This window comes from Pseudogymnoascus verrucosus, assembly GCF_001662655.1.
Source record: "Pseudogymnoascus verrucosus strain UAMH 10579 unplaced genomic scaffold scaffold_10, whole genome shotgun sequence".
In the NCBI taxonomy this organism is placed as follows: domain Eukaryota; kingdom Fungi; phylum Ascomycota; class Leotiomycetes; order Thelebolales; family Thelebolaceae; genus Pseudogymnoascus; species Pseudogymnoascus verrucosus.
Window position 1 is genome coordinate 297,540 of NW_017263661.1, and position 22,932 is coordinate 320,471.

At 52.2% G+C, this 22,932-nt stretch overlaps 7 protein-coding genes across 7 annotated transcripts; 4 read left to right on the forward strand and 3 right to left on the reverse strand.

Moving 5' to 3' along the window:
- Positions 1-253: 253 nt before the first annotated feature.
- Positions 254-6,745, reverse strand: DGA1 (diacylglycerol O-acyltransferase 1). Its single transcript, XM_018272839.2, has 4 exons — positions 6,208-6,745; positions 3,741-6,131; positions 1,913-2,525; positions 254-1,855 (listed from the first exon to the last, which is right to left on the reverse strand). The coding sequence occupies exons 2-4, from the start codon at positions 5,816-5,818 to the stop codon at positions 542-544; spliced, it is 4,005 nt and encodes a 1,334-aa protein (XP_018132485.1). The 5' UTR covers positions 5,819-6,131; positions 6,208-6,745; the 3' UTR covers positions 254-541.
- A 2,229-nt stretch (positions 6,746-8,974) lies between these two features.
- On the reverse strand, positions 8,975-10,843 carry VE01_03345 (uncharacterized protein). Its single transcript, XM_018272840.2, has one exon. It carries the CDS (start codon positions 10,682-10,684, stop codon positions 9,476-9,478), a length of 1,209 nt encoding a protein of 402 aa, XP_018132565.1. The 5' UTR covers positions 10,685-10,843; the 3' UTR covers positions 8,975-9,475.
- Positions 10,844-11,014: 171 nt separating this feature from the next.
- Positions 11,015-12,254, forward strand: VE01_03346 (uncharacterized protein). Its single transcript, XM_059463526.1, has 3 exons — positions 11,015-11,155; positions 11,214-11,222; positions 11,283-12,254. The coding sequence occupies exons 1-3, from the start codon at positions 11,110-11,112 to the stop codon at positions 11,957-11,959; spliced, it is 732 nt and encodes a 243-aa protein (XP_059319888.1). The 5' UTR covers positions 11,015-11,109; the 3' UTR covers positions 11,960-12,254.
- Positions 12,255-12,795: 541 nt separating this feature from the next.
- Positions 12,796-13,254, reverse strand: VE01_03347 (uncharacterized protein; the record flags this gene model as incomplete). The annotated part of the gene is made up of 1 exon (XM_018272842.1): positions 12,796-13,254. The coding sequence occupies one exon, from the start codon at positions 13,252-13,254 to the stop codon at positions 12,796-12,798; it is 459 nt and encodes a 152-aa protein (XP_018132564.1).
- Positions 13,255-14,054: 800 nt separating this feature from the next.
- Positions 14,055-16,829, forward strand: VE01_03348 (uncharacterized protein; the record flags this gene model as incomplete). The annotated part of the gene is made up of 7 exons (XM_018272843.1): positions 14,055-14,089; positions 14,176-14,503; positions 14,556-14,600; positions 14,661-14,987; positions 15,044-15,236; positions 15,325-16,736; positions 16,797-16,829. The coding sequence occupies 7 exons, from the start codon at positions 14,055-14,057 to the stop codon at positions 16,827-16,829; spliced, it is 2,373 nt and encodes a 790-aa protein (XP_018132593.1).
- A 406-nt stretch (positions 16,830-17,235) lies between these two features.
- Positions 17,236-18,075, forward strand: VE01_03349 (uncharacterized protein; the record flags this gene model as incomplete). The annotated part of the gene is made up of 1 exon (XM_018272844.1): positions 17,236-18,075. One exon carries the CDS (start codon positions 17,236-17,238, stop codon positions 18,073-18,075), a length of 840 nt encoding a protein of 279 aa, XP_018132592.1.
- An 808-nt stretch (positions 18,076-18,883) lies between these two features.
- Positions 18,884-22,580, forward strand: CRZ1 (DNA-binding transcription factor). Its single transcript, XM_018272845.2, has 2 exons — positions 18,884-20,883; positions 20,934-22,580. Exons 1-2 carry the CDS (start codon positions 19,653-19,655, stop codon positions 21,911-21,913), a joined length of 2,211 nt encoding a protein of 736 aa, XP_018132438.1. The 5' UTR covers positions 18,884-19,652; the 3' UTR covers positions 21,914-22,580.
- Positions 22,581-22,932: the final 352 nt, after the last annotated feature.

Genomic DNA, 22,932 nt, shown 5'->3' on the forward strand with positions numbered 1-22,932 from the left:
AAGAATGATGAGTTTTTTTTCTTGGGGGGACGTGCGGTATGTGCGTAGATTTGAGAGCGGGATGAAATGTGATGCGGCGATATGATGGGGTTTGTGGTGATGGGTGAATTTGGAGGGGATGGGAATTGGGTACGTACCGGCTTTGGTGGACGGTGCGAGGTTAGGGTATATGTAAGCTTTATGCCCCCTTTTCGGTTCATCCACCCCCTCTATTGTAGAGTTGGATGCTAGTTACTCGGAAATACACTGTGGGTATGGTATATAAATATCGAGTTCCATATGATTATATGGTAATTTATGTACTACATATATATTTCTGCCCGTGAAATCCGCAGGGCGAGACGTCCCCTGAGATGGGAGAAATAGGAGAAACAATAAAGAGTACAGAAAGATGAAGCCTCCTATCTCCTTCAGTCCATCAACTGCTCGAGTAAAATCCCCAAGCAATCATGCTCCCAATACTCGCTCCATGTCTGCTCCATCAATTTTCCCAAGGAATGTTCCATCCTCAATCCCACCTCCCCCTCCTCATAACAACCCCCTAATCACCAATCTTCATCTCCTCCGCCCTCCCCTTCGCAAAATCATCCTTCCACGTCTCCCACAACCGCACCAACTCATCACAATACCTCTCATGCAACTCCTCCACCTCCTCCACACTCGGCATCCTATTCTGCGTCACCGGAATCGGCCTCCCCACTACCACATTTACCGCGCGCCTGTATGGCACCAGCCCAACATCATAATTAAACACCCCCCTCGCATGAAACAAAGGGAGCGTCCAACCTAAGGTGCGCTTGAGCAAGTCCTGGCCTCGTCTGATCCAGGGGCGGTTTTCGACGCTGAATTGGTCGTACAGTTCGTTCTCCCCAAATCCGAGGACGGGGACGAGATCAGCGCCGGTGCGGAGAGCCATCTTGACGAACCCATACCGCCTCCTCAGCACCAGCCTCAGCGTTCCCGGTCTCGCATCAAGCGACTCCCTCGCGCCACCAACAACGATAGTAATCGCCCTCCCCATCCCCTCCCCATTCACGCCCCCCTTACTAAGTAAATTCTCACAACTCTGTCTGCTCACGCTCGCGAGCCCCAGAGCAAGGATATACTCCCTATAAAACGGGATGCGGAAATTACTATCCAGCGTAAGGAGCGAATTCGTAATCCCCGGAAACAACTGCGCAAACCCCAACGCCTCCGTCGCGAACGCTGCGAACGCGCCATGGCTGATAATCCCATGCGGATGATACCCAAAGATATACTTCCTCGTCGGGCTCAGCTCCACCGTGCGATGCAAGCGTGCAGGAAAATACCCCGCGAAAAGGGACCACAACTTACTCCCCCTCAACCGCGGCGACCGCATGCTCAGCTCCCCGCTATAACCAGCCTTGGAAAACATGACGTACACCATATACGGCACAATCAGCGGCCACAGCAGCGGAATCGCGCAGGCGAACAAAAACGTCCCTATCAGCAAAGCAATACACAGCGTATGCGCTAAGACCATAGCAGTCTGCAGCCGTCTCTGTAAGGGGATATTAAGCGGCGCGAACCGAATCTTCGACACGTGCCAGTTCTTCCCCGCTTCGCGCCCGGAGGTGAGCGTGCGTGTGCGTCTTGGGTTTGGGTCGTCGGCGGGCGCGGGGGAGGAAGAGCGAGAGAGGGGTTTGATGGAGACGAGGTGCTCGGTGGAGTGGGAGGGGGAGCGGGTGGAGGGGTAGTTGGTGAAGATGTCCGAGTCTTCGAATTCGGTGTCTTCGTAGAGCTCGGCGCTGTGGGTGTGTTGGTGGGAGGGGGGGCGGCGGGTTGAGGGTTTGGAGCGGCGGGGGTGGGTGGTGGGTTTGGGGGGTTGGAGGAGCTGGAGAGGGGGGTTAGTTGGTGGATTGTGAGGGTGAGGATGGGGGATGGAACTTACTGCTGCAGCGTAGCTTTTGCCTCCGTCGTCGTTGTTTGCTTGCTCTCTCCGTCCCTTTCTGTCGCCATTCCTCTCGTCGGCGCGTCCCTTCTTATCCCCATTCGTAGCAGTGCCCTTCTTCCCTCGATTCGTCTCCCCAGTACTCTTCTTCTGTCTATTTGTCGCAGTACTCTCCCCCTCGTCCGCCCCCTCCTTAGCCCCCTCAATCACAACCTCCGCGAAACTCTTCGGCAGCACCGTCTCCCCCTCCTCTCCATGTCCATTCACCCCCTCTTCCCGCCCATTCACCTCCCCCTCCCCCTCCACAACCGCATCCTCAAACCCCTTCACCGGCTCCTCCCTCTCCTCCCTCACCTCCGGCTCCGCAACACTCGGTATCCCATTCTCCACCGCCATCGTCGTCATCAGCTCTGTGCGTTTATCTCGTCCCTCTCTTCTCTTCGGCGGCAGTTTCGTGCGCGATTCCGGCGTAGGAGGAGAAGCAGTCGTGTACTCGGTAGGAGCTCTCGGTTCGTACGGCGCACCGCCAAGTTCCCCCGTCAGGCCGACGAAGTAATCCGTCCAGTCCAGATTGTCCTTTTCCTCGTCCCCTGGTGTGGTTTTGTTGTTCCGCCTGTGTATTGCGATCTTCCTTTCCTATCCTGTCTTCCTATCGTCTGCGTCTTTCCTATCCTATCCTTTCCTATCCGTCGTCGTCCAGCTTCACTTGCAAGTTCAGCTCGCAAAAAAATGTCCGTTGTGTCTCACAAGCCAAAGCTACCACCAAACCCCGTCGTCGATAACCTTGACCTTGTTCCCTCAGCACTACTACGTCGATCCTGCCAAGGTGCAGCTGGGCTTGGTGGTGGAGCTGGGAGCTCGGCTGCGCACGAGCTATGACGTGTGCGCTTCGCCGGGCAGGGCTGGGTCTGTCTGGTCGGAGAGCGGAGGCGCGGAGGGCGGGGGCGCTAAGGTCACGGGTGTGGGTGGTAGGTTGTGGGTTCGGGAGGCTGGGGATCCGAGATGCATATATGTTCGGAGATAGATACGGGTGCGGAAGGACGGAGACGGAAGGAAGGGAAGGGAGGAAGGAAAGGACGGATGGGGATCGGATGGAGATAATACAATAATACAATAGGTGTTAGATGGGGGTGCTGTGTGCAGGTTGGGAAGAATGGATGTATGATATGTATAGTAGGTATTTTTTTGTAACTCGTGGTTTGGGTATGTACTGTACATACTGGGGCCTAGCGCATATGAGGCGGGACATTTCTCACATGTGCTTTTCTTCAGATCTTACGACGACATCATCGTCTACGACCATCTATATAACCGTTCACGGTATTCGCAGCCACAGATGCATTGCAAACTTCAAAACAATATCTTTCCATTCATAACCACCATCACCACCACCACATAATCCCTCAATCAGAACATTTCAACCCCACCTCCCCCCCCCCAAATCCCAACCAACCCGCTCGCTCATATCATTAACAAACAAAACAAGTGAAAAAAACAAATCTATAAGAACACCCTCTCCCCCCTCCCCCCTTCCCCTCCCAAAATAAAAAGCAAAAGCGAGATAAGTTCTAAAAAGGTGTTAAAATTTCGTCATCAAAACTCGCCGTGGCAAAGATGTTCTTTCCCCCGCACCGCACCGCATCTCTCCTTCTTCCTGTTCCCCCGTTCCTGTCCCGGCCAGTTTCGTCCACTCCAATTTAAAAACATAAACAGATAATCCCCATCCCCATCCCCATCCTTTGATCTTAACCCCCACCCCCGGCCCCTTTCAAAAAACCCCAGCCAGAAACGCCATCATAGATCTCCCCCCTTCCCCCTTCTCGCTCACCCCGTCCTATTCAACCCCGGCCTCCCCGCCCCCCTCAACCCCTCCACCTCCTCCACCAACTTCCTAATCCTCTCCTCCTGCCGCCTCTCCACCCCCTCCATCCCCACCACGCGCTCCGTGAGCCGATCAACCTTTTCTTCAAGAGACTGTATATACGTCCACACCCCGCGTTCAGAGGAGAAGAGGTTGTTACTCGCGTCCGGACCTCCTTGCTGCTGCTGTTGCTGCATTCCTGGCTGTCCACGGAATCCCGCAGTAGAGGAGGAGGTAGAAGTGGATGTGCCGTTGGCGCCCGCTTGGCTAGGAACCATAAACCTCGCCTCCGGCGGCGCCAACCCACTAAGCGCAGGTAATTTCGGTCCCTGTCCCCCCGTCGATCCCATCCTCTCCCCCTGCTGTTGTCTGCGTCCAAAATCCCTCTGCTGGACCTGCGTAGCAAGACTAGGTGAGCGCTGGCGGTTCAACGACGATCCGGCGATAGATGCCGGGTCATGGCCGAGTTGGAGGGAGGACATAGCGCCTGGGCTGATTGGTTTCGGGGATTCGGTCATGGGTGTTTGTGCGAAGAGCATGGGGTTGTTATTGTTGCCGTTATTATTGGTCCCGGCGACACTCCCAGTGCTAGGCGCAGTAGACATAGTCGTATGTGAACTCACACCCCCCATTGAACTCTGCACCGTCGACCCCGCCGTACTACCACTCCCATGTTCCCCCTGCGCCAGGTGATGAAAAGACGTCGGTCCCGACTGCCCCCGTCGCGGTCCAGGAGGCGGATAAGTATTCGGCGCGTTCCTCATGAGTGGCGCATACGGATCCTGCCCTCCCCCACCACCACCGCCACCGCTGCCATCAACATGCTGCGCCTTAATACTCGGTAAACTATACCTCCTCTCCTCCTCCCCCTCATCCACATCCCCCTCCACGGGCTCCGCATACAGCACCCCCTCCATCCCTCCATCCTCTCCCATATGCGAGTCGTCATACTCCTCATCGCCGCCAAAACTGCCCATACTCGCCCTGCGACCCGCACACCCCCCCTGCCCCTTCGCGTGCCGCGCCAGCGCGTCGCCGCGCGCGAACTTGCGATCGCACTTGGGGCAGATATGGGGTCGTTCGCCGGTATGAAGTTTGCTGTGCCGCTTAAGATCGTGTAGTCGGCGGAAGCGCATCTGGCACGTGTTACAGACGTACGGCTTCTCCTGGCTGTGCGTGAGGAGGTGGGATTTGAGGTTATGGTGGCGCGTGAACTCCGTGTCGCAGTACGGGCATTTATGTTTCTTATGTGAGGGCGAGCGCGGGTTTAGACCGGACATTGGGAGGGAGAGGCCGCGCATGGGGTCGCGCAGGCCTTCGGGGCGCGCGAGTGCGTTGCCGGGGAATGTGAATGCGCGTGCTGACGGCTTATCGCTCTGCGGCTCGCCGCCACCATTCGCGCCATTATCCCGATGCTCCCCTCCTTCTCCCGGATTATTCATCATATTCGACGGACTCGTAATCCCCGTCGTGCTCGCCGTAGCCGTCTGCGCCGTGCTTGCCATGCTCCCGAGACTCGTCACGCTCGCAGGGCTGTTCTGTGATTTATCCTCAAAGTGCAGCGGGCTCGGGATCGAGATCGCATTCGCCGCTACCTCCATCCCTTCGCTCATCGTCGTCGTCGCTGCTGGCGCGTCCTGGCGCCCGCCTGATCCGGAGATGAGCGCTGATATAACTTTATGGCCTGGGTTCTCTCCAGGCGCTTTCTTCGCCGCCTCCGATCGTCGGAGGCGCTCGCGCTCGTCGTCGATGGCCGCCGCACCAGGCGAGGCTCGCGGCGACACGCTCGTGCCGAAGCGTGGCGACTTGGCGAGTGGAGAGGCGGTGAGGCCTGCGTCGGCGATGGCGCCGACAGTGGCGGAATTGGGCGATGAGTCGATGCGGCTGCGCTTCAATGGGCGCGCGGTCGATTGGTCGGGAGTGGGGGGTGTGCTGGCCGCGAGCAGCGGTGGCGGCTGCGGCGGCGCGGAGTCGGGGATGTTGTTGTTCCTCATGAGCGCTGTTGGGGCCGTGGTAGAAGCGGATCCTGGGTCGGAGGACTCCATGAGAGCCAATGCTGCGGGTGGGTGTGGTTGGATGGGTGTAGGTCGCGCTTCTTGAGGGGCATCCGAACTAGGTAGATGGGCTCAACGCTTCATTGTCTGGCTCCCCTGGTGGAGAGCTCGGGGTTGCCAATTGCGAGACGAGGCAGGCGCGGCGTGGGTGGTGGTACAGGTTGGCGCAACGGTGCGGATGTCGTTTCTAGTTCCGGCCGATGGGGTTGCTGGTGAGGGTTTGTTTGGGGAATGTGTGTATGTGTCGGTTTTTGTTTTGTTTGGGGTCGTGATGGGGGAGTGCGTGTGTGTATTCGTTGCAAGCCTGCTTGGTGAACGAACGGGGTCAGCTGCGGTCAGGTTAATGGGCCTGTCTGACCGAGGACCGGGACGGCACATACCACTTTGTTGGAGCAGGCCGATATAGTGTAATCAGTATAGGGACTGGTGCCAATGCAATGCAATACCCTCCGCCACAGATGGATAATAAGGGGATAAGTATAAAAGTAGTAGGAGTAGTATCAGAGTTGAGACAAAGGTAGTCAGTGGGTGTGTGTGTGTAAGTGGATGAGTTTGAGAGGGAAGGACGAGGACAAGATCGGATGAGTCTTGGGAGTGACAGGGCAAGCTTTGGAGATGAGATTGGCAAGGCAGGCAAGGCGAGGCAAGGCAAGGCCAGCTGAAAAGGCGCCGGGGTGTGTGGTGTATGGGTGTATGTATGGCTGGTGTATGTCTCTGTGTGTCTCTAGGTAGGTCCTCTAGGCTTGATTCCTGGGAAGAGGCGCAATATTGTGTAGCGACAGTACAGGCCCGTATCAAGAGTATGAGTACAGTACAAGTTTGATTGGGGATTGTAGTAATTGTGTAATTGTACAGGATAGAGTACAATTGTCAAGATTGAGGAGAGGAGAGTTGAAGTTGAGATTCGATTGAGTTGAGTAGAGCAGAGTAGAGTAGTGAGTGAGTGAGGCCTGTTTCCCTTTCGTCGCTGCGCCACACATGGGGCACTAGCGCGTTTTCGAGGAAGAAGGGCGGTAGGCGGTAGGAAGGGCGAGAAGGCTGCCATTCCGGTTTATACGGTACTATGTTCAACTAGTGGGATTAGAAGTACTGTTGCATATAGTTTACAGTGCAGAGGTACATATGCTGATGCTAGTCCGACATGATTTGCGGTGCGTGGAGCAAGAGGGAGGAAGTAAGTGGTGCTATGTAATGTACCAGTACTTTAAGGGTATAGTATGGTTATAGTATAGTAATTTTTATCCACAGTCAGCTCTACAGTCGTCAGAGATGGCTTCACTAACGTCCAGGGTAGAGGGGCAAAGATAATAGCTAGTATGGCTTCTTAGGTGAAGAAGTACGGGGTATCACAGTATCACATGGATATTCTAGTGTCTAGTGTACTAACAGCATTACAAGACAGTTGCTCTCCTATAGTCCTATAGCACAGTATGAGGTTCTACAATCCACAACCACCTCTAATACTCTACTACCAGCCATACTCGCATACTCCCATCCAGACCTCCCCTAAAGTACTAGTACATCCTCACCACGATCCCTTCGCGCCTTGGAAACAGGGTATTAACATCCATCCATCCTTATCCGCCATATCCAAGTCTGCATATCGGTCTGGACACTCACCGTACCTGGCCATGTACACTATCACCCATTTAAGCAGAAAAGATACATAACGCCCATCTACGCAGTACAGACAGTACAGACAGTACAGACAGGGCTATTAATAATCCTCAGCTCCCGCGGTCTGCCTCGCTCCAGCCACGGCACTATAGAGAGTACTACTGTAATCAACTCTATCGTATCACAGTAGCAGTATAGAAGAAGGCTGAAAGGCTAAACTTCCTCTAGTATCCATACAACACATACTCTAGCATCCATCTATCCATCCCCCTCTTAAACCAAGAAGCCATGGATAGATTAAAAGAACGGCTTGTAATATATTACTAACCCTCCCATAATCAGCCTCACTCCCTATCTACACCGACCTCTCCCCCTAACCCCTCCCTCGCACTGCCACACCGGTCGGTCCCCTATCATCCCTCACCTCCTCACCACCTCAACCCGTCCCTCACCTCACAGCCAGCCAGTCCTTCTCACCTCCACCTCCACCTCCACTCCACGCACATACTTATACCCCTAAAAATAGATAGCCGCACCACCACCACACCCACACCGCCACCGCCTCACCCGCCCCCCCCTCCCCATTCAGCTCCCCTACCTCCATCTCGCATCCCCTTTCGGCCATCAACGCGCAGGGCAGGGTTGTGCGGGGTCTCGAAGGGGTTAGTTTATGGTTTCGGGGAGACAGCACGGTGCTTTTCGTAGGGTAGGCTAGGGTGGCCGAGCGTTATTGGTGCGGTGTGTGGAGGAGGAGGGGAGTGAGCCACAATTGAGGATCGGGGATTGGGGATAGTTAGTTGGTTGGCGGAGGTGGAGCTGGAGGTGGAGGCATGATTGGAGTTGGGGAAGTCGGGTTGTGGGACGATCGGGGCGGCGCTGGGAGGTAGGGAGGCCGAGAGGAGAGGAGGTAAGTGATTGAGTGAGGAGATGAGGTAAGGGAGGGAGTTAGTTAGATAGGACTGGGTAGGGTAGAGCAAGGTAGGTAAAAGAAGATAGAGACACTAGAACACTAGAACACTAGAGTTGGTAGGCTAGAGAAGAGCTGGCTGGCTGGTTGTAAATTGTATTTGTGTGGTATATATGTGTATGTGTATGTATAGTGTATGGTTGATGATGACTAAGATAAGATAATCTACTTTGATATTGTATGTAATTATGCATGTACATGGAAACTCCTATACTGCTGACGACGTTCACGGGGGTGCTCAGCCACGGTGCTGGGGAAGGGTCGGTCGGGGTGCGTTGGGATGGGATGTTTGGTAGGGGTGTGCTGGGCTTGGCGGTTGGGGGTTATTCAGCCTCGATGTAGGGCCGAGGTGTGGGGAGTTGAAGATGAGATGGGATGACATGAGGGAGTGTAGTTATGGAGAGGTGAGATCAGATGGTATTGTGGGAGTTGAAGATGTGATGTTGTGAGCCTAGTAGATGAGAGAGGGTCTGCTTGATGTAAGGTAGGCTGGACTAGTAAAGAAGGGTTGTGGGATGCAGGCTGTGTTTGATGCTGAGCAGGGTGTACTGATGGTACAGAGGGGTTGTGATGGTGGTTGTGAGGTTGACTCTGTTTGATACTGAAGGAGGAGGGTTGAGATCTGTGGTGAAGATGGTGAAGATGGTCAGGGGAGCAGAGAAGATATCTGTGGTGATGATGGTGTGGTGAGGGAACAGACGAGAGATCCGTGCTAGTGGAGTCTGTGTGAGGTTGACTCTGTTTGATACTAAAGAAGGAGGGTTGAGGTCTGCGGTGAGGATAGTGAGGGGAGCAAAGGAGGGTCTGTGGCCATGGAGTCTGAGTCTGATGCAAGGAAAGCAGGACTCTCATCAGTCTAGCAGCCTCAGTCACGGACACAAGCCATCTCTGATGCCATGCAGAGGAAGATCAGTCTGCAAGGAGTCTTCAAGGACAGCACATCTCCTTGCTGCCAACCAGGCTCATACCAGCACACACACACACATCCCAGCAATCACCTCCCTTCCAACCAAGCATCCATCACAACCCTCAAACCTTCCCAGTTGAAAAAACACCCTACCTACTCATATAACCCTAACCCCCCTCCCTACACTCCCCGTCTCAAAAACCTCCACCATCCCCGCCCCCACACACTCCCTCACCACCCACCCAAACTCCACCCCCCAAAACACCCTCCACCACCTCGTCCTCCCCCTCGCCACCCCAAACTCCCCCCTATCCCTCCTGGCCTCACTCCCCCTCCCCGCACCCTCCACACCCCCCTCCCACCTCTCCCTCAACCCTTCCTCCGTCATCTCTCTAAACCTCGTTTTCCCCAGCACACCCACGAGATGCGTCCGCGCTGAAGTCAGGAGTTTGAGATAAGCACCCACGTTCGGGACGGAGACGCTGTAATCACCCATCCCCCCTGCTGAGGAGCCGGCGCGGCCGCCACTACCGCCAGCGGCGTGGACGACGCCCTCGTTGCCGACTTTCCCGACGCCTCCGCGCGCGGCGGAGGCGATGCTGGTTAGACTCGCTAGGGTCCCTCGCGCCCCTTGTCCAGGGGCCGAGAAGACATCAGCAGCTGTCCATGTCGGTGTCGCGGCTGTAATAAAACCAGCTTGCATGAGCTGCCTCGCTGCGTCTTGTGACAAGCTCGATCTCGGTAGTTTGAGCGCCGTCGGCTGCTCTCGGAGTAACTTGATATAAGCCGCTTTGACGGCGTCGTCGAGGGTGGTGGAGGAGTTGATTAGCCCCTCCAGGTCGCGCGTTAAAATCAGCAACTCCCCCGCGCCTCCACGCCCAGGGATGACGAGTTTCCGTATCGTCCCTTTCGCAGTCAACTCCGCGATCTCGCGCGCCACAGCGGTAGGCGCGTGCAGTAGCGCTTGCACATGCGACACCGTCGCTACCGGCGGTAGTGCGCGGCGGAAATTCAGGATCTCAGCAGTGCGAGTAGAGCTTAGCCCCGAGCGCGTGGGCGGGATAGGTGTGAATGTATGCGTAGTGATATGGAGGATTGCTTGCGGGACGTCGCGGAGTGTGAGGTCTGTGAGGAGGGTGTGGATTAGGCCCGCGTCTGGGAGGCGGGCTGTAGGATCGGAGGAGGAGGAGGAGGGGGTGTCGTCGTCGGAGTAGTCATCTTGGGATTGCTGTTTGGAAGAGCTCCCTGCGCGCGCGATGGGTTTGCGACGGGGGAGGGAGGAGAAGGCGCAGGAGGGGCGGCGGGCGCTGGCGGGGTTGGATTTCTTGATGCGGCTTGAGTGCGCGGCGGTGGTTTGGAAGGACATTGTGCAGTGGTGGCGTGGTGGTTCACGGGGGATAAAGGAATGTGATGTGAAGCAACGCAGCTTCGGGTATCATGGGTGAGAATGAAAGAAATGTAATCCGCGACGGAAGAAGAAGAATGTTATGCGGACGCAATGAGTCGTGGTTGTGATGATTCTCCAAGGCTGTCGTGCGCAGCCACTCAGGTGCTCGTATGCATCAGAAGTGGCGGGATGTTCGGCGGGTGGGTAAACTTTAATCCAGCCTGGTGCCTGCCACTTCATGCCGAGCCAATAATGTGGGGCGAATGTTGAGGTGAATGAAGAGGTGAATGTTGACTCAAAGACCGCCGCTACTGTCCAATAACACTCACATAAAGAGAAGCCAATTGATTATTTTCCTATAAATCTGTGCCATAAGTCGAACAAAAACCACAGAACAGTTCACAATGGCGCCAACTATCATTTTAATCCGTCATGCACAGGCTGAGCATAGTACGTATCAACCATCACCCCGCGCCAGAGATGGAAACAATATACTAACCTCCCTCAGATGCTACCAATAAGTCCCCCCCAACACCGCAAACCCCCCTCATTGCTCTCCAAACCTAACACTCCCTACAGGACTATTCCATCCCGGATCCCGCCCTCACCGTCCTCGGCGCTGGTCTCCAATGCGACGCCCTCCGCGCAGCCCTCAAGGAGCTCCCCCTAGAAATTGACCTCATCGTCTCGAGCCCCATGCGGCGCACCCTGCAGACTACCACTAACGCTCTCGGCTGGCGCATGGCAGAAGGCTGCCCCGCAATCGCCCTCGCTGAGTTCCAAGAGAACTCCGCGAAGCCATGCGATACGGGCTCTGACGCCGCGGCCATGGCGGCGGAGTGGCCGGCGTTCGATTGGAGCGAGGTTGACCCTGTGTTCCCTGCCAAGACGGGGCTTTATGAGTTTTCGAAGGATGGGCTGACGCGGAGAGGGGTGGAGGCGCGGAAGTGGTTGAGGGGGCGGAAGGAGAAGGTCATTGCTGTGGTGTCGCACGCGGGGTTTCTGAGGGTGGGTGTTAGCTATTGCCAATATGCCAATGCGGATTTTAGGGTCTTTGAGTTTGCGGAGGGGGAGGAGGAGGTCGGGGGGAGGCTGGTGGAGTGGGAGTTGACGGAGGAGAGAGCGGGTGGGTTGGGGAAGAGCGAGAAGGGTGTTTTTGGGTGGGAGACGCAGCATTTTCCGGAGGAGAAGGTGGAGGAAGGGGTTCCGGCTGAGGATGCGCAGGGCGCGAGCGCGGTGAAAGTTGCTTCGTGAGGGTGAGGAGAGGGGTTTGGTTTGAGGTGGCATTTTGGGAAGCGAGGTGTTGGCACGTTTTGGTGCGACGTGAGATTTGGAGAGGCGGCACGTTTTGGTATGGTATGGCATTTGGAAAGCATGCTGTCAATATGCGTTCTTGCGTTAGTTTTGGAGGCGGATAGATTTCCTTTTGGGGAATATTCGTTTCTTGCATTAAATTAGAGGTCTGATAGACTTTTTTTTAGATAATATGTATATTTTATATTTTGTCTTATTTTAAATGCTCGGAGAATATTTCCCGAATTTACAGAAGTATATTTTATGTTTTTCCTTGTTTTAAATGCTCCGAGAATATTCCATGAATTTACACTTCTTTAAATTAGGATAAGGGCATTAATAAATATTTTTAGATTTTGAATAACTGACTTTAGTTGTGTTTAGATTTAATAGAAACTGGGCGAGTTAACGATAAGGTAGAGAGGGAATAGTTTTAAACTTCAACACAATCACTTTGAAACAGAGAATGATTGATTTTTGCTCTTTGCCATACATATTTGACGCTCCTGTGAACGTCTTTGAACTGAATAAAGGCGCTAGGCGCTATAGCCTACTTGATATAATTTACGAAAGACATTTTCCAAGTTCTTCTATCCCCAAAGAGTCAATAAAACCGCGTTTAGCTGGAAGAGGTCCGCCTATCACGGCGCAAGAGTCAAAATCGACTAAGATTGCATTCTCGCTCTGTATTGTTGGGAACATGACATTGGATGCTTTGACGTCGTTATGGGCCAGATTGAAGCAGTGAAGATGGGCAATGGCTGCGCTGATCTGATTAACGACAAGTGCCTTGTTTATTAACAAACCTCTTGCCTTCCTTTCTTCAGCAGTCTCAGCATAGCGCTGAAAGCAAAGGCTGCAATTCGGCCCTCTTGCACATAACATCCAAGATACCTAGCAACGTTTGGATGGGAGTTCTGCATCAAAATCTCGCATACGCGAGCCTCTTGAAGGATCAAATGAGCAAGAGCGGGAGTGCTGTCGTATGCAGTAAGACGGGGTTTCTTGATATAGATGTCAGGATTGGTAGGGTCGTCGCAGACGGTAAGACCCCCCTCAAGAAGTGGCCAAATGTGCCCCCGGAGAATCTTTTGGGGGTTGAGGGCATTGATGCTTTCGGTGTCGAGTTTAGGTCGGCGCTCTTTAGACTGACAAAAGAAGTAATCTCCGCCGTCTTTAAAAACGATTTGTGTATAAAGATGTTCTGCTGGGTCTGTATCAAAACTCCACTGCTGAGCTGATCTCGCTACCTCCATGTTGTATGGGGATCTACGATAAAGTTCGTTGACAGACGGCTTTCGAGTTTTGGAAATTAGCTTTAAGGACCCACTTGTCGTGTTTTATAGAACAGGTATGTTTGTAAGTTGGAGCCTTTTCGCTGATTGATGGTCGAGAATTTTACTGTGATGTCGATATGCTACTAGACCAAACAGAACTCTATGTCATTTCCTGCGATGTAGAGCCTCTCTAGCACGTGTTTGCTTCTGTCCTCAGCCTGCAGCGATGATTGAAGGTATTGCGCGTTTAGAATGAATGGTGTTTCGAGTCGTAGTTATTTGAGGTTGCCGTCTAGACTCGTATTGAGTTCCGCAGATTGGGGAACCCCGGTGCATGTTTCCTAATGTTGTCCTGCAGCTAATGTCATGGTGCAGCTGCCTGCAGTATCCCAACTGAAGGCTCAGCGCCAATGTATTTTCCTCAGTACCCCTCCCCAGCCTCGTTTCGTTTCTTGATTCTTGAACTTCATCTTTCTCTCAACTCTTTGTCCCTGGTCGAATCGAATTGTCTGAGACAGTTTGCGACCATCTTCGTGAGCGCGAGCTTCTCCATATGGGGTGCAGCATCACCTAGCAGGGGTACATAGGGTGTTGCAGCGAGCGATTATCCGCAGCCCTTCAGCTACAATTTTCTACTTGCAGAGCAGCATATTAGCTGAGGCGAATCCTTGGACAGCATATAGGACTTTTCATAGCATCTAGGGCTGCTTGGCAGCTTGATATCATGGTGCGCCTATCTACTAACACGCAAGAGGGTACACCGCCGACTGATAAACGCAATGACAGACATCGAGCAGGCGTTTCTCCCACCTTGGTGCAGAAATAGTTGAAGAGGGGCACAATCCGACCATAGAGTAGTTATTCTAACCCGACATTATGGCCGTTTCTAACTTCTATTAGCATTGTTTTCGTTCACGGGCTCATGGGGAATCCTCGAACGACATGGACAGGCATTTCACCACCACCGAGTGCCGAAAGCGAACATAAAAGGTCGTTATGGCAGAAAATAACTCAAAAGAAATCACCGACGACGTGGGAATCACAACCCCAGCCGGTCTTTTGGCCGAAGGAATTCTTGCCGCGAGATGTGCCGCACGCTAGAATCATCACGTACGGCTACGACGCGAAGGTGGTGGAATTGTTCCAGTCTGTCTCCCAAAACAGTCTCTATGCTATTTCTCGGGACATTTTGAACGATTTGCAGATTTCTAGGGAAGATTCAGCAGAGGTAGATCTATATGAGATGGTTGACCCGAGATAATGCCCTAACATATGTCCAGACCTCTCGACCCATTCTCTGGATCGCGCACTCTCTCGGTGGGATAGTAGTTAAAGATGAAAGTATCATTTTAAGCTAATGGTTCATATCACTAATACTTCAATAGGCTCTGAGCCAGTCTCACGCTCTTCAGCAGAAGCAGCCTCATCTGTTTGGTATTTACTCTTCGACTATTGGAATCATTTATCTCGGGACACCTCATAGAGGAAGTGGAGGGGCAACTCTCGGCCTCGTTGCAGCATCAGCTGCAAGCTGTTTCCTTCAAAGTCCAAATAAACACCTCCTGCGAAGCCTCGAATCTAGTTCGGCTGAGTTAGAACGGATTTCGGATGTATTCTCCCTCCTCCCTAAAAAGGTCGACAAAACGATCCAAGAGTACTCCTTTCAGGAGGATAGAGGGATGGCCTCTGCCCTTCCTCTCATTGGTGGTAAGGTAGGTTCTTATTTCAATCTATCTTTGAATCGTAGCGAGTTATTGACTAAACTTAGGTGGTACCGGACAGCTCCTCGAGACTCGACGATGGGGTAGGCAGTACTAGCAACATTGCTGCTAATCATCGAGATATGTGTAAATTTGTATCATCAACGAGTCGAGATTACCTACGAGTTATCAGTGTCATCAAAAGGTTCTCCAAGTCTACAGTGTCAGACTCTAGTAGTTTAGCAGCAGATATTGCACCAGGTATATCTTCGATCTAATTATATGTGAGAAAGTGCTTTGCTTTCACGCCCAATATAGAATATAGAGGGCAAAAGCTGACTATCAACAGCACTTAGTCAACCCAATATACAACCCGAGGGCCAATACATCAGAGCATCGAGTCGTGACTCCCATAGAAGGAGAGAATCCCTTCAGTTCCAAAGAAGGAGCGCTAGTAGCTTCAATGCTAGCGACGATGGCATTTCTATAACTTCGGTTGGTATAAACGAGGCCCAAAGCTCATCGTTGATGATCCCACGCCATCGAACCTCTACATCCTCGCATAAGCAAGAAAAGCACTTCTTTGAGTTGCCGCTTCTAGACAATCCTCATTTTACCGGCAGAGAGCAGCATTTGCAGCAGCTGCAAAGTGTATTTCCTATTGAAGACCAGGCTGCTAATAATCCTCCCCGGCGGCAAAGAAGCTCTAAAGATCTTCGACGTGCAATTCTTATGGGGCTGGGTGGATGTGGAAAGACGGAAATTGCTTTGAAATATGCCAGACTCCACCGAAACGATTACACAGCTGTAATCTGGGTTGATGGCACAAGCCCTAAGACATTGGCCTCCTCATTTAATCGCATATCATCCATATTCCCTCGCGCACTGAAAGGCGAGCTCCAACAAAGAAGTAATTTCCAATTCAGCCCTCGAAATTCTACTACCGACTTGCCTGCAACACTCCATGGGGGCAAATTGTTCGACATAACGAAGTGGCTTAGGGATTCTCATGATTATTCTTGGCTTGTGATCATCGACAATATGGACGACCCAGACATGATAGATGTGGTAGAGCAGCTCATTGCCAATTGGCACCATGGCCATGTTATTATAACAAGCCGCAATCGAGAAGCCAGTCGCTTAGGCACAGCGATACAGGTCACCGAGATGGAACTATCTGAGGCCACTGAGCTTTTGCTACTTAGTATTCGGCAGACATGTCAAGATGAGACTACGAAAGAGCTAGCAAATAAACTCGCCACTAGACTTGGGAACCTCCCTTTGGCTATCGATCAAGCTGCTGCATATATTAATTACCAGCAGATGTCAATGGACGAGTATTTACTCCTGCTAGATGAGGAGCAAGCCTATCTTCTGGGGCATTCTTCCCGAAACAGATATCACAAGACGACGCAGCTAGAAGATGGCCAATACGACACAGTTCTGACGACTTGGGAGATTTCTTTCCGGCATATTAGGAAGACGCATCTACACGCATCGCTGCTGCTGCAACTTTTTGCCTTTATGAACCCGGAGGAAATCTCTGAGGTCATCTTTTCAGATATGGCAAAGAGAAGCCCATGGGATACATATGGGCTAAATGGCGAGCTTATTTCTATGGACCCCGCAGACTATGGTCTAGACGTAGAGCTCATGGAAGTGTTGATGTCTCACATTAAGCTTCGCGAGGCTATTGGACGTCTCCTCTCATTCTCGCTCATACGGCGCAAGGCCCAAACTAAAACACTATCTATACATCCGGTAAGTCTTTCAGAATCCTTCTACGTTGAACTATTTAAATTGACTTTAAACTATAGCTAGTGCACTTTGGGCATCGTGGAGAATGGAGAGTGAAGAAAAATCGGCGTGGATCGCGAGAACGGCTGCCATTTTGAATATGACAATACCAGTTAAAAAGCGGACGCCACCTCTCGAGTATGTGAAAGAAGACGAAGCGGACATCCGGATTCTACCACACATTCAGATCATTTTTGAGTTCGCTAAGGATTTATATCCTCCTACAATCGGTTGTCCTATCCAACCGATCACAAGCCTAGAATTTCTATTTGCCTACGCATCTTATTATACGCCTCATCCAACTTCACACGAAATGTTTGACTTGGCAATATACCTTGCTCAATACACCCAAAGTCTCTTTTTAGAATTGTTGGTAACATGTTGGGGAGCGGCCGCTAGTTTCTGCAGAGCACCGCCGTGCTGTTCCAAGTCTAAAAGGCCGATACCCCTCATTTTAGACAGCATGCCTGAAGACAGTGAGGCATCCGAGAATTGGTTACTCGACAACCAGAGCTCAGCTTTAAACGCCCTGTATCTGCGTCTTGCGTTCCTTGTTGAACAAGTTAGGTATGAAGTGGGAAAAGGGAATAGAGACTATCGAGAGCTTCAACATTGGATTATACAGCATGATTTGACTAAAGCGTCAAGAAAGAACACCAGGAGAGTTTTGCTGTGCTGGCGTCCTACATCGTCATTGATGGGCGACTTAGAAGAACAAGCATGCATGCTACAGGATTTTTCTAACATCGCGTTCGGGATTACCCAGGTTGAGCTCCAATCGTTGGAGAAAACGGAGGCGAGACTGGTGCAGTGTTTTAATGCTTTCCGTAGCTTCAGCTCTCTCCACGAGCCAATATTCGCCGGGCTAGGCATATTAAGCCTTACGCCAGGTTGCCCATTCGACAGCTCGCTGGAAGCCATTTATCGGATGTTGACATTATCATCTAAGGCGGATATCCTCCGGGTATGGGAACCGATAGCTAAAGCTGTATCTGGGATTTCTATACGAGCCTACAACGACCGCGAGAAGTTGGACGTCGTAAAGCTATTTAATCATTTCAAAACACGCGAAGATAGCGAGAAGTCAAAGCTTCGAGGCAAGGGGGAGTTCGTAACAGATATTTCCGACTCTAAATGGGCCCGATTTTGTGAATTCTACCGCAAGTTTGACACCACACAAGGGGCTCTCGAGGGCGTCGCTAGAAGGGAAATATTGTATTTCCTACGCAATCCTAGCAACAGAGATGAATCTTTGGACGAAATGTCTAAGCTTCTGTCAGCATCGTTAGATTATGCGGAGTGAACCTCGATGGTGGCATGGGAAATATTAGTTATGATTGACTTGTTAAATAGATTGAGGCGATTTATAGCAGGCATTATAGAGGCCCGAAGACTAGTTCTAGAAAACCTCGTTGAAACTTATTAGGGAGCTTGTAAGATAGTATAATTTTTGAAGCCTAAATTTTATTATTTTACTTCCTCCTATTGTGATATCCTCTACTTTAGACTAAATTATTAGGGAATTTACAAATTAATAATATTTGGAAGCCTAATGTTTATTATTATACTTCCTCCTGCTGCTATGGCCCCCACTTAGATTAAACCTGTAATTATTGCAACTATCAAAACCCCTATTTGTTAGAACGGTTATGTAGTTGTCAGTCACTCTTCGACCCCACCATACAAATATAATAGATATATGGTCTTTCTGGGCAGCCGTACTCACCACGTGCCTCCACTAGAGTGGTTCCGAGCTACACCACCAAACTATACGAACTAGGCAGGAACTTATAATTGGAACACCCATGCGCGCGAGTCAACCCGACCAAATCCCATTTTGCGACAATTCGCGTTCTACTGTTCTACTATTCTACTACACGAAACGAACAGTTCGTGCTTGAAGCTTTTCTTTTCTGATTTCATATGCAGTACGACTTAACTACCACCTCATCGCATCTGATATCTGATCTCCAGATCTCCAATTAATATACGGCCTATAATTGTTACTAGGTCCGTGTGCTATTAACAGCCACACTACCTCCACTGCTACTTGCACACTATCTGCCTCGTCAAGGCGTTGTTGCTTCAGCTCCCATACAGTATCGGGGTAAGCGCGCATTTCCTAATCCCCTTCCCCCACAACGCGCCCTTCCACCACCCAAACGACCGCCACGACCGCCACGATCAAGACCCTAAACCACTCCTCAAAGGGCTCTGCACAGCGAACCGACTCAGAACTCGCATTTGAGTCTCATCGTCGACTCTATATCGATCTAGCGGGCCCTGAACTGACCCTGTGGCATAGTTAAACCTAGGTTTCACGTCGGCGCCCGTGTGAGATTGCGCGACTTCAGCTGTCCGTTATCGAGACGAACTTTTGCGACCGCCACAACTCCCACTTCAGTAATCTCTCGGCTCTATCGTGCGAGATAATATCACTTTGGGCTCTTACAACTGTTCGAACTCTATTGCGCAACAGTGAGGAGGTCATAATAATATATTCTTACACGACAGGCTTGCCCCGACGCTCGAGTCTCCTGTTGCTACGAAATTACGGGGTTACCTGACTTGTGGGCATTTACCCCCCCGCCTATGCGACCATTCCCACCGTCTCGACACACGACAGTTCGAATACACGGCAGAAAGGAACAACAAACATTAAGAGGCAAAGAAGCTTATACTCTGCATACATACTATAAACGCAATTAGCGCCGGGAGTTATTCTGGGTGCGCTTTTTTGCTGTTCGCCTCAGCATCCGTTGCACAGCCTCCGAGGCTGAGCTCCCCTGTACCTGAGAGGCTGAGGTGCCGCCCGCGTCAACGACACACGCCAACTGCTACGTCAGATATAGCGACAGTAGCATAAATACATTTAGCATCATGGATCACCAAGGGACTTCCCCGACTGGGGAGCACCCGAACCATTTAAAGCAGGAGTCGTCGCCGCAGCCAAGTAGCTATCAAGACGATATCAACCCCGCCAACCTCGGGCTCGGTATCAACAACGGCAATCTTCAGGAACAATATTCTAGCGGACAATTTTCGCAGGGCCAGACTTTACCAGTATTCGAGACGAACGTCGAACAGAACCAGCAATTCTCGCAGGGGAACATTGGAGAACCTCTTTACGCGTTGAGCCAAAACCAGAACGCCCAGCCAGAATTCCAGCAACAGTTCGACGGCAACCAGCAGTACCAGAACCAGGAATTCAACTACAGCAACAACTTCCTCGGAGTAAACAACTATAACGGCGGAGACTTCTCGCTCTATCCGAATCCTCAGACCCAGAACGAGATCTACGATCCCTCGTTATATTTAAACGACTCGCCTCAGCCATCTGTCAACCCGGCGGATCTAATTGGCGATATATCCTCACCCCCACATCACACACCAACACCGCCCCAGATGCTCACAGCAGAGCTTCCGCAGACGTCGTCTGCTCAGCATTCGCCATCATTCAACCAGCACCAATTCCCGCGGTCGCCTGGACACTCGAGAACAGCCTCGTTGCAGCCGGAGAGCGCCCAGTTCCCGAATGCCCAGCTCCCGACAGACTGGGGCATGATCCCACAGCAATTCAAGACTCATCGGAAGACTCCCTCGGAATACTCTGATGTCTCTGCATCTTCGGTAGCGCCATCGCCTAATTTGGGACTCCATGATAGCTTTGACACAACGGACCAGCGCCATTCTCCGCTAGTTCACCCACAGGACCAAGGTATCTACCAGGACCTTGGAGCGATGGGAAACTTCTCGATATCGGATCCTCATCATGGGACTAGCCCTTTGAATGGCAGGAGCCCGGCTCATTCGCCCCAACCGTCACCACGACTCGATCCGCAGCAGATGGGCCAGATGAACCAGCAGAGCCCGTTCATGTTGAGTATGAACATGCCGAATAATGGATACATCCAACAGCCTACCCTGGATATGTATGGTCAACAGCAATTCAAGCAGGAGAATTTTGGGGAGATGGGCCAGGAACAGCAGGGCCAGGGACCACAGATGCCGCCCCCTGATATCAATATCGAGTTTGCGCCGGCGTCGAGGCAGAACAGCTTCCCGGTGAAGGCACCGTTAGATCAAGATGCCCTGACCCCACCGCAACGAGGTAAGACGCCTTATATCAGCGAATATGAACCTTGATACTAACATCAACAGGACGGCGACCTAGAGCTAGCTCCGATATTACCGGTACTGGGCTCTCGCAGTTTTCACGCCAAGGAACACCGAGCAACCTCGGCCCTGGTTCAGATCGTGGATCGTCTCCACCAGGTCGATCACTGTCTCCTCTAGATAGGGCCGGTGCATCCACCCCAGGCCACCGACGCCGGCAGTCCACATCCGCAATTCCCAACCAGCGCGACTATATTCTCGGCCTCGCAGACCCCGAATATCAAGCCGCATCCGGCAGCGCAGAAAACGGCAACCCGAAGCGCGTCCAGAAGCACCCCGCCACCTTCCAGTGCACCCTCTGCCCCAAGCGCTTCACCCGCGCTTACAACCTGCGCTCCCATCTCAGAACCCACACCGACGAGCGACCCTTCGTCTGCACCGTCTGCAGCAAAGCCTTCGCGCGCCAACACGACCGAAAGCGGCACGAAGGGCTACACTCTGGCGAGAAGAAGTTCGTCTGCAAAGGCGAGCTAAAGCAAGGCGGACAATGGGGCTGCGGCCGACGCTTCGCCCGCGCCGACGCCCTCGGTCGGCATTTCCGCTCTGAAGCGGGCAGGATCTGCATCAAGCCGCTGCTGGACGAGGAGCACATCGAGCGGCAGCGGCTGTGGCACGAGCAGCACATGGCGCAGAATATGCAGCAGCAGCAACCGCTGCCGCCGCAGAGTATGGACGCGAACGGGTTCCCCATGGACGCGAGCGGGAACTACACGCTCCCTGCTGCGCTGCTGGCGCAGTACCCCGCGCTCGCGGGACTGAGCTGGGCGGATCTGCCGCAGGGAGACGCGATGGAGGATGATGTTAGTGGGAGGAGCAGCTTTGATGCGAGTGGGAGTGAGTATTATGATGAGGGGGATGAGGGGGGGTATGTGAGTGGGCCGGGGACGGGGTTTACGCAGGGGCAGATGCCGGATGGGTATCGCGTTGATTATGCGAGTGATTATGGCGGCGGTGGTGGGAGGTGAGGAGGAGGGGTGCGAAGAGGCGGGTGAGAAAGGGGTGAGAAGGGGGGTTTAGCACGTGAGCAGAGCAGCATGATGGGGTGGTTTGGCTTGGTTTACATTCTTTTTTCATGGCTTGGCTTGGGAGGGGGGAATGATAGAAGGGGATGGGATGGGGATCACTACTATGGATGAAATACGGCGTCTTTTATTTTTTCGACATCGACATACGGACGGGGCATTATGTAACGGCCTATCGGTGGGGTCATGTCCATTTGAATTGGGTTTATTTATTCTTCTCGACGCTTCTATTTTTTTTTTCTCTCTTGGGATCTAGTCGCTATATTCCCGCGATGTTTTCTTGGTTGTCACGATACCCTTCGATCGGATTAGACTAGCTGCAGCTTCTTACTTATTACAGTAGTATTAGTCGGTTATGGAATACTCTTTTTTTTGGTTAATGCGCATATGTGGATTTTTTGTTATGTGGATTTGTATGCGGATTTGTTATGTGGACAGGCCCGATTAGGCGCTGATTTAGATGGAGATTTGATGAGGTGGATGCGGCGGTGCGTCATTGTTTTCTGTGTGTGTGTTGTGTTGTGTTGTGTGTGTGGAGATCCGTGGCGGCATGGAGTGCGGGAGGGAGAGGTTGGTCATGTGACTGGGGATAGCCTTACCACACTGGTACTGTCAATTACTACTATACTTGTTGTATGTATGTGTGTACCTACGTAGTAAAACCCCCCCAAGGTGGACAAATATATCCCACCACCACCATCATCCCACCATCCCACTATACCTTCATAGCCCTCTCCCTCTCTCCCTCTCCAATTCCCAAAATCCCATATACAAGAAACCCATCTCAAACGCCCATCCCTCCATCCCAGCCTTACCACCTCATACATCCATTCCACCCTACCTACCTCTTCCTTCCTCCCCCTTCCACCCCTCTACTCTATCGCGCCGTAGCGTCCACGCACCTGCAGGACGACTATCATGCACGCCCTTGGCACCCACGACACTCGCCAATCCCCCCGCGC

What these genes read in the sequence shown, in the direction of transcription:
- VE01_03346 (XM_059463526.1), top strand. Translation starts at nt 11,110, where the DNA reads ATGGCGCCAACTATCATTTTAATCCGTCATGCACAGGCTGAGCATA.
- DGA1 (XM_018272839.2), bottom strand. Translation starts at nt 5,818, where the DNA reads ATGGAGTCCTCCGACCCAGGATCCGCTTCTACCACGGCCCCAACAGCG. An exon ending in CCGGGGTTGAATAGGACGGG is followed by an intron (nt 2,526 to 3,740) that starts GTGAGCGAGAAG and finishes CGCAATACACAG; the next exon opens with GCGGAACAACAAAACCACAC. An exon ending in GCAAAAGCTACGCTGCAGCA is followed by an intron (nt 1,856 to 1,912) that starts GTAAGTTCCATC and finishes CCCCCTCTCCAG; the next exon opens with CTCCTCCAACCCCCCAAACC.
- CRZ1 (XM_018272845.2), top strand. Translation starts at nt 19,653, where the DNA reads ATGGATCACCAAGGGACTTCCCCGACTGGGGAGCACCCGAACCATTTA. An exon ending in CCTGACCCCACCGCAACGAG is followed by an intron (nt 20,884 to 20,933) that starts GTAAGACGCCTT and finishes TAACATCAACAG; the next exon opens with GACGGCGACCTAGAGCTAGC.
- VE01_03345 (XM_018272840.2), bottom strand. Translation starts at nt 10,684, where the DNA reads ATGTCCTTCCAAACCACCGCCGCGCACTCAAGCCGCATCAAGAAATCC.